We start from the raw sequence: 15,380 nt of genomic DNA, 5'->3' as shown, positions 1-15,380 counted from the left end.
CCGATTCTGAGATCAGCGATTACAAACGCACAGACAGACAGACAAAAAAATTAAAAATCATTGTTTTGGATTCTATTAAGTTCATAAAGGTTCCCTATAACATTTTTTTAAAATAAAACATCTAAATATAAAGGGTTAAATATCTTCTTAGAACAGACACCGACTCTCTTACGATTTTATTATAAGTATAGATAAGATATATATAAGCCTGTCATATAGGAAAATTGCTATTTTTATATTTCATTATTATTATAATATTTATTAACATTATTTAAGAAACACAAACTACAATGTTGCACATAGTAAATACACAGCTTTGCTTAAATCATTTTATTATTTCTAAAACTTAAATTATATTTATCTATATTCTACTTGATAGAGGCTGCGGCGACGACGGTAACTAATTAGAACATGGTACTAGTTCTAGGGAGGTCTGCAGGTGTTGAACAGTACACAGGTGAAAGAGACAAGTTTGCTTGGTCGACGTACTCTTAAATGGACCTAAAGGTCTTAGTGCTTCTCCTTTTCGCTTCATTAAAGGTGGCTTCAGCCTGAAAATGTGTTCAGCGTTTGAAGTTTATCAGCTTTTTTCTAATTATTGATCTTTTTTATCCAAGGTCCTTAATTATAATAGTCTAAAAATATTTTCAATCCAAACTCCAACATTTTCACACGAAAACAATCGTAGCCATTTCTGACTAAAGAAAATTTTATTAACAAATAAAATCCACCATCGCGTCGATCGCGCGGCGTCGGACGAACGTGATCCAGCACGATTTCAATTTAAAAGCGCGGAGTTTTATATTTAAAGCGGAACGAAACGGAGAGCAGTGCGAGCCACTGTTGAATACTATAGGTGTTTTTACGACACGGCGTGACAGCGGGACGAGCCGTCACGCCGCTGCGCCGGGACCCCTGAACGTGCATGGACTTGAAGAGATCTGTACTAATCGTTGATCAACTTGAAGATGGTACATCAAACTATCTATGTAAATGTATTAGCGTGACTTCAATATATTCGCGTCACGTTAACGCTATAGGCAACATCACCCGAATCTCGCTCCTACAGGGCTAAAATTTAAATTGTTATAATCAGGTTGTGGGTTCGATTCCCACTCGAAGTAATGAAATATTTAATATTTTTATTTCTTCTCTCTTATTTGCATATGAAATTTTGTATGTACGCTAATTTACACAAAAAAAATCACTCTGGTAACGACCCAAGGCGTGACATTGAGCTTCGCCACTCTTAATGGGAACGGACTTCCATGATGTTAATTATTTATAGTAGTGTAGGACTTAACATTAGATTTCTAGGTTCCCTATGCCTACTTTTCTATGTGCGGAGTAAAGCGTGAAGAGAAATTCATATTAATTTATATTTTCTATTGTCTGTGGCGCTACTGCCTACTCTATACACATATACTTGTCTCTGTAAATTACATCACAATTTTTTCCAATATACCTACGCTAATATTTATTTTCTATTCTTCAGTACATTATAGTTTCCCACATAAGCTAAATAAATTAATTATACTTATCAAATTCTTATTATACGCTACTTCTAGTTCTAGTTCTTCTAGCAGCAAGCATCAGCTTGAAATAAAGTAAGTAAATAAGAGGTCTGATTGCAATGTCTTTCAAATGTCATAGCTGGGAATATTGGGAACGGCATAAGGAACTATTTGTGAATCCGTTCCAAATCAATACCTGAGATTACGGGAAATAAATTCTTTCGGGAATACCAAATCTATCGAGTCCATTAAGACAGTAATGTTTAAAGTTACACTATATTATACACCTATATATCAAAATAATAATAAAATCGTATGAAAATATCGAAGATGTGTCGCCATTTGAGCTAAATTATTTCACAGATAACTGCGGCCCGCAGGCTAACAATGCGCAAAGAAAACGACGCCCCGCGCGTCTCTAAACATCCCGGGACGACTTTAGCACAGCTGACTGACTGTACAAATAAATTCTTGTTTAACTGTATTTTTATTTACTTTTTTTACATTCAGGCAAATACAATAAACTTAGTGGCAAAACACTCCGATTTCGAGACAGTAATTAATTCATATTGAGATATAACAATAGAATACCTGTAATTTACTAAAAATGTTTCCTGATATTGTAAGCAGGTACAATTTCATCAGTGCCGTGCGTGCTTCTGTCTTACGAATATAACGGATTAATACGAGATTACCTCTCATCATATATCCATTTAAAACTAATTACCCCCCACTCCCACAAGTCACACAACTTCAGGTAACTGCGATGTATTAGCTAGGGCTTACCTATATTCCTACATATATAATAGGGATAACGGGAATCGATACAGCTGGAGCGCTGTACGTGTGTGGTCTGACTAAAAATATCCACTTTGGTTTAGGGTATTTTTATATTTTTTGTTCACAAAGGTAGTAGTTTCAAGGTAACAAATAAAAATAATAAGAAAATTCTATTTACATAATTATATTGATATCAATTAGAAAAAATGTTTTGTATTATTGCTTTTTAAAAAATAATAAATGTTTTTTTTAATGTCTTCTTTTTTAAAATAAGGAATTTAACTGAATCATAATAATGTGTTCGAGACATCGCCCGCAACTTCGTGTTCATAGATTTATTGATCCTCGCCACAATATCCACTTCAGTATCATGTAATTTTGGTCGTAAAACGTAACATACTGTCTTCTGTTTCCGTAGGAGTTTATCCTCTTTTAGAAATCACACTCCCTAAGAACTGTACACTACCTGTATCTTTCCCTGGGGAGTGTAGAAGATTAGTAGGGCGAATTACTTACAATTCTTAGGAAGTTAAATGCTTTAATATATAGGTAGACAGAAGGAACCTAGGAAAAGACACTCCGTTCCCGATTTTTCTTTGAATTCACCACTGTGCTTTGCCTCGACACCAGAGCGAAGAAATGAAAATATCATATATTTAATTTCCTTTACAGTCACACGCTTGAGCCACTGAGCTACGATTGGTTTCGTAGAACATATTTATTCTGATCAAATTTCAACTTTATTTTTATTTAATATTAAATTATTTATTTTGCGTATTAAAAAAAAATATTTCAACATATTTTATTATCACCTTCATCATCCCTATAGTTCCACTCATAAGTTGAAACTATATCAAAACTTCCTAATAAATTGTATTGCAACAAACATTATATATATTTGGTAATTCGAGCATTCAATAACTTTAGGGAATAGAGGATTTGGTTGCAGTGTACAGTGTCTGCTAGTGTCACGGTGTCGCAGTGTCGCGGTGTCAGTGTACTCGGGTGACTGGCGGCGACTCGTGTGCTAGAGCCGTCGTTTAATACAATTGTGCCGGCGGGCGTTATTGCATTAGAGCGCGCGTTGTGTCGTGATCTAATTAGAGAGATGTGCTGCTTGTACCTACTTGTTACGCTCACGTGGATTACTCGTGTTTTTTATTAACTAAGTATATGTTCCTGTTTTATTATATAATATTATATTATAGGATTTAATGTTATATTTTATTTATAGTACTGGATATGGTCAAAACATTTCGCTGTCACTTGTTAATACTAACACCAAATTTGTCTACATTGTGAAAGCTTAAGTATTTTTTTTTGCATCACGCTATATCTGTGTAGGCAGAGATCACCTGGAAACCTAGTGTTAAGACACTATGTTTCTATTAAGACAATTCTGTTTACCATTTTCCACCTAATTCCGGAGGCATGCGTGTTGAGTGGTAGAACTCAACGCCGCGCTTTGAGGCAAACCTCGACAGAAGAGTGAAAAATGAAAATTAGTACCACAAGTAGAAATCGAACCCACAACTTGTAACACGCGTATTTCCCAGCACCACGACTGGCCTCAAAAAAAACTAATTATCTTACAAATCTCCCTACAAATTTCAAGGGAGAAAAGTTGAGAAGTTAAGAGTTCAAATGTACATATTGTGAAAAAAATATTAGCTGTGCCAAGTACACCATTCAACACACATACGTATAGTAAAGCGTATAGTGTAGCCTGTAGTGCGTCGTCTCGGTCTCGCCGCATACACTTAACCCGCCGCTCAAGCTGCAAGGGCTGGCATTCTTTTGTCTCCACCCTGGTTGTTTGTCTTGCAAATATCCTTATGATCCTTGTCCCGTATTCCCTCGAGTGTAATTGTAGGGAATATAACAAAAAAAAACGTAAAAATATAGTTTTTATAAACTGTTCCGTAGTTTCACATGTTCATTTGTTCATAAATGATTTTATGTTAATACTAGCGTCCCGCTCGCGGTTTCACCCGCGTGAACTATGTTATTATTAATTTCTGTCTCCATGACTACGTCCTAGTGACGTCTATGCAAAATTTGAGACTCCTAGCAATTGTAGTAACGAAATTTCATACAAACTTTCGACCCCAAAAACAACCCCTTAGAAATAGAATATTGCGAATTCCCGTCTTAGCGAGCACCTACGTCCTATAAGTAACTCCTATGCAAAATTTGAGATTTCTAGCACATGTAGTTTCTGAGATTTCGTGATGAGTGAGTGACCTTTCGATTTTATATATATAGATTTGTATTTGTAATAGATGAGTATGAGTTTTTTAGTGAATTGTAGTGAGAAACGGGTGAACGTGTTAGTGGTGGAACTCAACGCTGCGCTTTGCCTCTACACTTAAGCGAAGAAATGAAAATATTAAATATTTAATCTTCTCTAGTAAGAATCGAACCCATAACTTGACGCACTTTTGCCCCTGCGCTACGACATATAAGGGCTAGATTAGAAATTCATCGAATAATTTATGTGTATCCACGCGCAAGTGACCACCGGCTTTATGTTGCGAACCAAAAACTTTTAGCTACATTTTAAGAACGAATTTCAATAGCATATCTGGCAATCACGAGAGCACGAGATTTTTAGAAAGAGAAGAACGTGCGATTATAACCGCTACTAGTTGTGGATTCGATTCCCACTCGAGCAAATGGAATATTTAATATAATAATGTTCTAATTACTTCGCTATTATAAAGAGGTAAAGCGCGGCGTAGAGTTCCGCCATTCAACACGTAATGCCTTCAGAATTCGGTGGAAAGTGAGAAACGGTTTAACAGTAGGTTCCCTGTGCCTACTCTGCGGGATGTGCTCTTGTATTCCTATACAAGCTGAAGCTAAATAAACCCAAAAGTTAAACTCAAAAAACAACAAAACAATTGATCAATAGCTCGTGAAATGTAATTTAACGTTAGTTAAAATGAAAATAACTATTTTGAGTAAAGACTTTCTGGGTATTTTTAACCAAAATTGAGCTCGAAATACATTAAAATCCGTCGAGACCAAGACTTTTATTTAAAAATTTATCCCGACTCGTGTTCCTCCCTCTGATAATAATTACTCTCACACTCGCTAACATTTTAATAAATTTATTCGCCGATATAATGGAACTAAAGCGGGAACCTAAACAGTAAGTTACCTACTAAAAAGACAAACAGCAGGGTAGGCAGAGGGAACCTAGTATTAAGACACTCCGTTCCCCAATCCGCCGAATTCAGGAGCCACTGCGTGTTGAAAGGCGGAACTCAACGCCGCACTTTGCCTCGACACCAGAGAGAGAGATCAAATCCACAACCAGTCTGGCCTATTATACACTTGCTAACATTTCAACTGAAAACAGAGGTGTCTTACCTAAACACTAAGTTAACTACAAATAAAACAAATGAAATTTAGATGTTTGTATAATCTAAAACTCATATGTACATAGAAGCAGTCACGCCTCACATGTTATCAGCGGAGCCATATCTCGTACAGTTCAGGCAAGTTTTAATGATACTAGTTCGGCAGTTCGCGAGGTGGTGGAACTTTGTGTCGACAGCTGTGGAATATCTCTCTTCAATACAAACTTGCCACCTTACGTTACGTAGCTAGGTATCTACTTTGCTAACGACGCTAGCTGCTTTACTATCAAATCATGCAAACTGATATACGCGAAAAGAAATTCAGAACTGTATTTAAATTTAATAAACGAAATATTTACTTTTATAAATTTTCATGTAAATTTATTCATTTCTGATATATACGATAAGAAATGGAGAAAAGCATATTATGCTTTATAATCTCAAAAGTTACTTTTCTACTTTTTCTTGCATTGGTAGAAAGAAGGCAATAATATATGACTCTATATCTCTTTATTTTATTATTTAAAAATATTTTCTGATATTAAGTAGATCAATCAAAGTTTACATATGTAATTAGACAAAGTGTAGAAAACTATTTTCTAAATGGGAGTGGAGTATCGTCTTCTGGCCGTTACACTAAGTACAGTGTTTTTGTCATATTAAATATTTAATCCAATAATTAAAATGTTTTAATTTTGACAGTACAAAAGGAAAAGGTTGAAGCAAAGCGCGGCGTTAAGTTCCGCCAATCGACGAAATGCTTCTAAAAAATCTACGTAAAGTGCAAAGTGGAGTGTTTTAACTCTACGCTCTCTTTGCCTGCTGCAGCGTGATACAGCAGGATACAGCGTGATGACAGTGAAAAACAACAAGTATTATTCTTGTTTAAAATTAATAATTTCATAGTATATCAAATGTTCGTAGCTGTACCCGTATTTCGCGGAATCAGTGTGTACGTGGTGGACTAACGCCCTCCGCCGCTGGTACTCCTGCAGGTAGAAATCTACCTCATAAATACGAGGAACCCGCTGAGTTTGGAACTCCGCGCGTGTTGCGACTTCCAACGCGGTAGCAGTTCTCATTCGTATACTTTATGAGCTAGGGAACAAGAGAATTACTCTTAAATTATGTCCGTACTTCATATTGTTCATTTTTGTATTATTTACCTTATATGATAACCAAGCACGGTGCTACCTGCTGAAAGGTTATTCATGATTTTCTGGTTGTGGATTCGATTTTTGTTCGGGAAAATTAAATATTAAATAGTTTTATTTCCTCAAGTGGCGACCTGTCGTATAATTAGGTTCCCTTTACCTCCCCTAGAATATTCAAGATACAACTTGAACCTATAAATTTACGTATAAACCTAATATCATGATAGAAATACTTAAGAGACTCATCTAATATAAGCAACGTGAACTCGCCCGTGTCGATGGTAGAGCTGGGGATAAATCTAAGTTCCCGCTGTTGGTAAACTTCTGTAATCGCTTCCTTGACTCCACATAATCCCCCAGGAGTTTAATTGTAGCCCCACGGACTCCACTGACTCCTAATTACTTGCTATAGATATTTAGTAATTGAAACATGCTTAAAGTCCTCTTAAGTAAGTGAGTTGTTGAGTACCTACCGACCTGTAATCTACTGAAGCTTTCACTATTTTATTTCTTTTTGTTTCACGCTTCACGCTGTATCCCGCATGTGGCAGGGTAGAACGAACCTAAATTGAAGAGACTCCGTTACACTTTCCACTGAATTTTTCGAGGCATTAGATTTTTTGAACTCTCGACGTCGCTACCTTAGTCCATTGAAAGGCTGTAATTACTGCAATTAGCTGAAACTCGATTAGCGATAAGGCATCGATTAGTAATTATAGGAAATTACGGTTTTTTGCACCAAATTACTATGCCGACGTTCACTGAACATATTTTAGGTTTTGTATTAAATAAATAAAATAAAAGAAAATTAAAAACCTTTTGTTTCTTCCTTAGTAAATTTAATTTAGTTAGTTATTCTTTTTTATTACTTACATATTATATAGAAAAAAAGTTTCAGTATAAAACCATCAGTAAATTGCAACACATTTTTAGGTTTTTTTAAATTTATCACTCAGTGTGGTCAGTTTATTTAAAAAATACTATTTAAACTTAATTAACTATTTAAAAATTACTATGCAAAAAATTAACTAACTCAATAATATTCTTTAAACAATACTATTATGCTTTACATAGAAATATATTCAGCTTCATGCTGTATTTCCTACACAGCAGGGTAGGCAGAGGAAAGTTAGGGTTAAGTTCTCCACTTTCCGCCAAAGCATTCCGTGTCGAGTGGCAGAATTCAACACAGCACTTAGCCTTATTACCAGAGCGAAAAAAATAAAATATTAATAAATAATAACTCATTCCCACAAACGAAAATCGAACTCACAACCTTCGCAATTACAGTCCCACGGTAGGAATACGTAATAAGTAAAAATCTATCCGCAAAGTCGAGCTAGCTCGTAACATACCTGTAGTAGGTAGCTGGTATACTGTACAGGTATGTATGTAGGTATAGGTATTGTATAAAGGCGGTCACCCGTCCTTAATACCCATTAATTAGTCAGCTCAGTGAGTACCGCACGGTGCTGTCTACGCGAGCACTTTTCAATACCGCTACCCTTATTAATAAGTCTGCTACAATGTCTACTTATCTATGGAAGTTCTTAAGAAAATAATTGTGAAAAGGAAATAATTTCAGTATTTTAGAAGCAATATTGATAGTCTGTAGCAATTGCTTTTGGAAACTTGGATCATTTATTATAATAGCTATATTTATATTATAGTTTTACCCATTCAAGGCAATGAAATATTTATTTAAATTTATATTTTAATTTCTTTTCTCAGATCTGTGGAGTGTCTTCCGTCCTCCGTGTCCTACTTTCCATCGAATTCTGAAAGCATTGTATGTTGAATGGCGGTTTTCCTCAAGTGGGAATCAAACATGTCGCCCTTAAGACTAGCCTTAATTATTTCACAAAATACTAAAACCATTTCTATGAAATATTTATAAAACAATTAGCGAATACTAAATCTACCAGTTCAATATAATATTTAAGTACCGGTATTTATGTCAGAGTTCCGTCGTGCCTCGGCGGATGAATGGAACAACGGAGTGAATAGTTAGCTCGAGCTCGGGCACGGCGCTCTAACTCTCCTAACTTTTAACGAACTACTTCTCCGTCACAATTATTGGCTTATTTGAAAGTTATGAAAACATAATTTAACTATTATTTATATTTTATTAGCTGCAATTAACTCGTTTATCAATTATTTAATTTTGTACATAGTTTTGAGAATAATGGATAAAAAAATTTACTTTGACTAGCGAGGATGTCACGGTGAGAAAAAGACTACAAAATTTTTATTTTATTGTGAGATTTTAATTGATTTATATATGTATACTTTTTGGGTCAACAGACCCAATTATTCAATTGAATACAGTCAAAAGCATTAGATACAACGTTTAAGAAGTGCGTCGTGAATAGGTAAGCTAATTCAGTTTGGTAAATTTGAAATACGACAAATTTGTAACAAGATTAGGGCCGAGCAAAGCTTTTAATTAAATTGTGATCCTTTTCATATTGGCCGGCCCCTAATTGTTGCCGTCCGCTCGCGCCGCGTCGGTTGTCACCGGTTGCCGCTATACCGGTTGTCTACTAACCATGTTTCCTAACTTTATTTAAAATATATGACACATGTTTCAGATAACATTTTAGAAATAAAAACATTTTATCGTCGGTTTTTTTTTGTTTTCTTTCCGCTTAGATTGCAGTTTTCCCGTTAGTTAATAAAAAAATCAAATATCCAGAACGTTTTATTAACTAACGGATTTTTACTAATACTTTTTTATTTTGCCGCATACCCATAGGTTGACTGGAAAAATCTCTTTTAGAGATAAATTTACCAGTTGCCAACAATTTTACATTTTTTTATATTTCTTACTATGCAAATTGCAATAATCTCTATATACAGGGTGTCCCAGGAGTCAACGATAAAACGAAAACAGGTGATAGACCAAGTCGTGACAGTTATGAGAAAAATATAAAAAAAAATCTGTGTCATCTATTTTTCATATTATATTGATTTAAAAAAAATCGGAAAAACCGACACCCTGTGATGGTTTTTCAAGTCCTAAGACTACAAATATTACTCTTTTTTCATTTTTTTTCTGTAATGTAATCATGAGTAACCCTTCTATGAATTACGGTTTAAAATTGAAACATACCTGCATCGGTTTTCAATAAAATGCCGTGTTTTTGCCAAACATTAAATTCAAAATATTTAGTACACCCAACTTTAACCGATTGTACTATAAAAAAAATGTACTACACTGTTTTTGCAAGTAACTTTAAAAGTTGGCGCATTTAATCTGGATTCCGAAATGGTACGATACTTGCTGGATTACTTCTTTGTTGAAGAGAGAAAAATCGAAATACACGATAATCGGGATGACGTTCAACGTTTTGGTATCTTTTCCGATACATTCTAGCTGCAGCATTAGCATTACATAAGCACTCTCCATGAATGAAATGCATATTGGCAATGTATCAAAGACCGAGTATATGGTTTGCGAGATCGCGGACTCGAGCACTATCCTTATAAGTCGAAAAAGTTCAGGTATCTTAGATCCGTCATGCACGAGTCAGGAGGCATCGATCATGATCTCCATGGTCGGATAAGCGTTGCCTGGGCTAAGTGGCGGGAGGTCACTGGTGTGGTCTGTGATCGCAGGATACCGTCCAAACCTTTTCCGACTTAGGGGCTGGCCCAGGACTTATAAGGATAGTGCTCGAGTCCGGGCTCTCATAGGCCATATACTCGGTCTTTGACACATTGTCAATATGCATTTCATTCATGGAGAATGGTTATGTAATGCTAATGCTGCAGCTAGAATGTTACGGAAAAGATACCAAAATGTTGAACGTCATCCCGATTATCGTGTATTTCGATTTTTCTCTCTTCAACAAAGAAGTAATCCAGCAAGTATCGTACCATTTCGGAATCCAGATTAAATGCGCCAACTTTTAAAGTTACTTGCAAAAACAGTGTAGTACATTTTTTTTATAGTACAGTCGGTTAAAGTTGGGTGTACTAAATATTTTGAATTTAATGTTTGGCAAAAACACGGCATTTTATTGAAAACCGATGCAGGTATGTTTCAATTTTAAACCGTAATTCATAGAAGGGTTACTCATGATTACATTACAGAAAAAAAAATGAAAAAAGAGTAATATTTGTAGTCTTAGGACTTGAAAAACCATCACAGGGTGTCGGTTTTTCCGATTTTTTTTAAATCAATATAATATGAAAAATAGATGACACAGATTTTTTTTTATATTTTTCTCATAACTGTCACGACTTGGTCTATCACCTGTTTTCGTTTTATCGTTGACTCCTGGGACACCCTGTATATATATATAAAATCGAAAGGTCACTCACTCATCTCGAAACCTCAGAAACTACAAGTGCTACGAATCTGAAATTTTGCATAGGAGTTACTTATAGGACAAAGGTGCTCACAAGACGGGAATTTGCAATATTCGACTTCTAAGTGGTTGTTCCTGGGGTCGAAAGATTGTATGAAACTTCGTTACTACAAATGCTAGAAGTCTCAAATTTTACATAGACGTCACTAGGACGTAGTCATGGAGACAGCATTTAATAATAACATAGTTCACGCGGGTGTAACCGCGAGCGGGCCGCTAGTAGTATATATACGTAACATATATAAAAGTATATATATATGCTGTGCCTTAATCTGTAAGCAGGCCCAACGTTATCACCGACAGCAACCTGCCCCTTTTTCCTTTAAACGTGAAATGAGAACAATAAAGCATTTTTTCAAACTTTTTTTCAAGAAAAAATAATGGGTGACATTTTGCGTTCAGTGGAGAACCGAAACATGCCCGGGTCGAGTCTGTGCGATTATAATAGCGAGCTGCCCGCCGCCAGCCATTTCTTATCTAGAACGTCTTTTAATTTAACCTGTGCTTGTTCAACTTTGCGCGCTTTCTTTTGTCTGGAAATAAGGTTTGTGAAGCTAAAACATTTACTATTTCCTGACAGAAGCTGCTATTAAACAATATTTTAAGATCTTTAGATGTTAAAAGACAATTCTTCTTGTATTTAAGATTTGAACGTAATTTTTTTTGGGCTATTTTATCTTGTGTTGTTTTATGTGGGCTATTTTATAAGGAACAGCTACTAAAAAAATATTTTTATATATTTAGTTGTTAAGAGACAATTCTTCTTGTATTTCAGATTTGAACGCAGAAATTTTTTTGGACTATTTCAACTTGTTTTTTATTTGGACTTATTTAAAAGTATTTTAGGTCGGTTCGTTAAATGTTCACGAGTGAGCGCGCCGGGCCGCCTCTGTCACACAAATAAGGTGCCGGCGCTGTTAAGTCGCAATATCCGCCAAATAATCACTTCTACAACTTTGTACTACAAAGTGCCGTCTCGTATGCGCAACGACCAGCGTCTATTGGACATGATGCGAGAAAAGGAAGATTTATTAACGAGGTTTAGTTGAATTAAATAAATTATGGACTTGTTTGGTAAAATTTTGGTAAAGAGGCAAAACGCAGCGTTGAGATCCGCCACTTAACATGCCAGAATTCGGCAAAAAGTGGGGGACGGAGTGTCTTAACACTAAATACCCTCTGCCTACCCTGCTGTATGCGGTATAATAATAATAATAATAATAACTCTTTATTGTACACCCAAGAAAAGACACAAAAAATACAATAACATTATATAAATGTACAAAAGGCGGCCTTATTGCTTAATAGCAATTTCTGCCAGGCAACCTTAAGGCAGAGGACATAGCAAATTAAGATAGGGGTAGGGTGCAAAAAAAAATATAATTAAGGGTATAAAATAAATAAGAATATATTTACCATAAATAACACATACAAAGCATACGTAAATAAATATAGCCGTATCAATATATATACATACAAATACATACACATATACATATAAACTACATACATACATAGATAAAGATAAGAACTAAATGGTAAGAATAAAATGTGTAATGGCAGAGAGAAAAAAAAAAAGAAAAAGAACCTAAGTCTTAAAGTGACATAAAGTGTAACTTTAAACGACGCTTGAAGGTTAGAAATGTTTTGGCATTTCTGACCACTAAAGGAAGGGCGTTCCACAACCTACACGCTGTTACAGTAAATGAACTGCTGTAGAAGGAAGAAGTGTGAGAAGGTATTTTGAGGATAAGATTACGTTCAGAGCGAAGAGAGCGAGAATGTGTCTCGCCCAAAAACTCAAAACGTTCTTTAAGGTAAGGAGGCGAAATTGGATTGAACAGAATACAGTAAAGAAGATGAAGGATGTGAGTATTCCTGCGAAGGCGGATAGGGAGCCACTTGAGTTTTTTACGGAAATCAGAGATGTGATCAAATTTGCGTAGGCCAAATATGAACCGAATACATAAATTTTGAATACGCTCAAGTTTATTTAATTGCTCCTCTCTTAAGTCAAGATAGCAAGTGTCAGCATAATCAAGAATCGGTAGAAGGAGAGTATTTGCTAACGAAATCTTAGTAAGTATAGGAAGAAAATTACGCAAACGTCTAAGAGAACCTAAGGATGCAAATATCTTTCTGCTAACCTCACTTACCTGTGAATCCCAAGACATATTATTATCCAGAGTGATACCAAGATCTTTTACAGTTTTGCTGAATGGTATAATGTCACTATTAATAAGTACGGGTGGTAAAGTCGATACATCTATTTTTGAAATAAGTTTTGAACTACCAATTAAAATCAGTTGAGTTTTTTTTGAGTTAAGATGTAGACCAAATGACTTACTCCAAGAAGATATACTCTCCAAGCTATTGTTAATGTCCTTGATTGCGGTGGGTAAGTCCGATATATTAGCTTGATTGTATATCTGCAAATCGTCTGCATATAAATGGTAGAGAGAAGAAATAGTATCAGAAATAGTATTAATAAACATAGAAAATAGCAAAGGAGACAACACGCCACCCTGCGGAACACCAGCAACGACAGGAGTCCAATCAGAGTACGAATCTTGTATTCGCAAACGTTGCCGACGTCCGTACAGGTATTCACGAAGCCAGTTAATTGCATCAGGAGATATGTTAAGTGACTTTAAAGTAGCCAGCATGATATCAAAGTCAACGGAGCCAAAGGCATTGCTGAAGTCCAGCAACGCCAAGACTGTGACTTGTTGCCTATCCATGCCAGAACGAATGTCATCAGTAATTTTTACTAATGCCGTTGTCGTACTATGACCAGGACGGAAACCGGATTGCAAAGGGTTCATAAGGTTACGTTGGTAAAGGAACTGAGTGAGTTGGGTCTGAATTAAGCGCTCAAGGACTTTGGATAGGAAAGGAAGAATAGAAATAGGACGGTAATCAGAGAAATCAACAGGATTAGGTTTTTTGGGTAAAGGAATTATTTGTGCATCTTTCCATATTGAAGGAAATTGCTTTGAGCATATAGAGTGATTAAATATACATGTAATTACAGGTAATAAGATATCGAGGATGAGACTGATCATTTTGCGACTAATGCCGTCAGCACCGACAGCATCAGATTTAGTGGCTAAAATTGTCTTCTTAACATCACTTTCTGCAAATAAACTAAAGAAAAAACTAGGAACACCTGGAGTGGATAAAGCATTAAGATGGTTAATAGTAGATAATTTTGTTGCGTTATTAATAACACAGGAAGAAGAGAAATGTCTATTAAGTTCATTTAAATTGATATTCTTGGGATTTATAAATTGTTTCGCTTTTCCAACTCCGATAGATTTTAAAAAATTCCAAACTTTATATGAGTCTTTTTCCTCTATTACAGATTTGTGTATATGGCGTCGTTGGTTATCTCTACACATCATATTACAGCGGTTGCGAGCTTTATTGTAATTTTGCCGATTGGTATCATTAGGATTTTCTTTGAATTTCATTTTAGCAGTATTCTTTTTATGTTGCAGCTTTTTAATTTTGTCTGTTAGCCAAGGAGCAGGATAATGTTTTATTCGTACGGGACGCAATGGAGCATGATGATCATATAATTTTAATATGTGCGAATTGAAAAGAGCCAGCTGATCATCAGCTTCAGTACAGATTAGTACACTCGACCAATCGATTGCAGCCGCGTCCTCACGCAAGCAATTTAAATCTATACCACCAAAATTACGTTGCAGAAGGATTCTTGATTTAGCTTTAGGGGGCCTAATTTTATAAGATAAATATATGAGATCATGGTAAGAGAATGCTAAGGCAGGATATTGGCCATGTTTTTCAACATGGTCAATAGAAGAAACAATCATAAGATCAAGTAATGAGGGAACGCAGTTAGGGAAGTTATGAGTAGCGGATAGGGGGAGTAGATGTAAGTTAGCACCATCGACTATAGATTTTAAGCGGGACGAACGATGATTTTTCTTCAACATACAAGTATTAAAGTCGCCCATTATAATAGTGTGATCGTAGGAAGGTTTATAGTTTTCTAGCAGGGTTTCAAATGATAAAAAGTAATCGACCGCAAGGTTAGGGTTATAGTAAACACCAAGAAGAATCTTAGTATGAGTAAAGCAGACTTCAATAAGGAGATGTTCTGGACCAGAGCTTGGGTCACTTTTGGAAAAGTCTACTAAGCTATAAGGAATGTGTGTGCGTAGATAA

General features: G+C 35.6%; 1 protein-coding gene across 1 annotated transcript; it reads right to left on the bottom strand.

The window, feature by feature from the left end:
- Positions 1 to 11,625: 11,625 nt before the first annotated feature.
- Positions 11,626 to 15,169, bottom strand: LOC146537425 (uncharacterized). Its single transcript, XM_085188201.1, has 4 exons — positions 13,534 to 15,169; positions 13,343 to 13,452; positions 13,146 to 13,261; positions 11,626 to 11,719 (listed from the first exon to the last, which is right to left on the bottom strand). The coding sequence occupies exons 1-4, from the start codon at positions 15,167 to 15,169 to the stop codon at positions 11,626 to 11,628; spliced, it is 1,956 nt and encodes a 651-aa protein (XP_085044327.1).
- Positions 15,170 to 15,380: the final 211 nt, after the last annotated feature.

Source organism: Heliconius melpomene, chromosome 7 (assembly GCF_056956725.1).
Source record: "Heliconius melpomene rosina isolate 202511_hmr_F chromosome 7, ASM5695672v1, whole genome shotgun sequence".
Lineage (NCBI taxonomy): Eukaryota > Metazoa > Arthropoda > Insecta > Lepidoptera > Nymphalidae > Heliconius > Heliconius melpomene.
Note: the sequence above shows the minus strand (reverse complement) of the source record. Positions and strands in the feature narration are given on the sequence as shown.

Bases quoted from the DNA above. Each gene is read 5' to 3' on its own strand.
- LOC146537425 (XM_085188201.1), bottom strand. From the start codon at position 15,169: ATGGGCGACTTTAATACTTGTATGTTGAAGAAAAATCATCGTTCGTCC. The intron at 13,453-13,533 runs GTAAGTCATTTG...TTTCAAAAATAG, and splicing joins GGAGAGTATATCTTCTTGGA to ATGTATCGACTTTACCACCC. The intron at 11,720-13,145 runs GTTCATATTTGG...CCTTATTTCCAG, and splicing joins ATTCAAAATTTATGTATTCG to ACAAAAGAAAGCGCGCAAAG.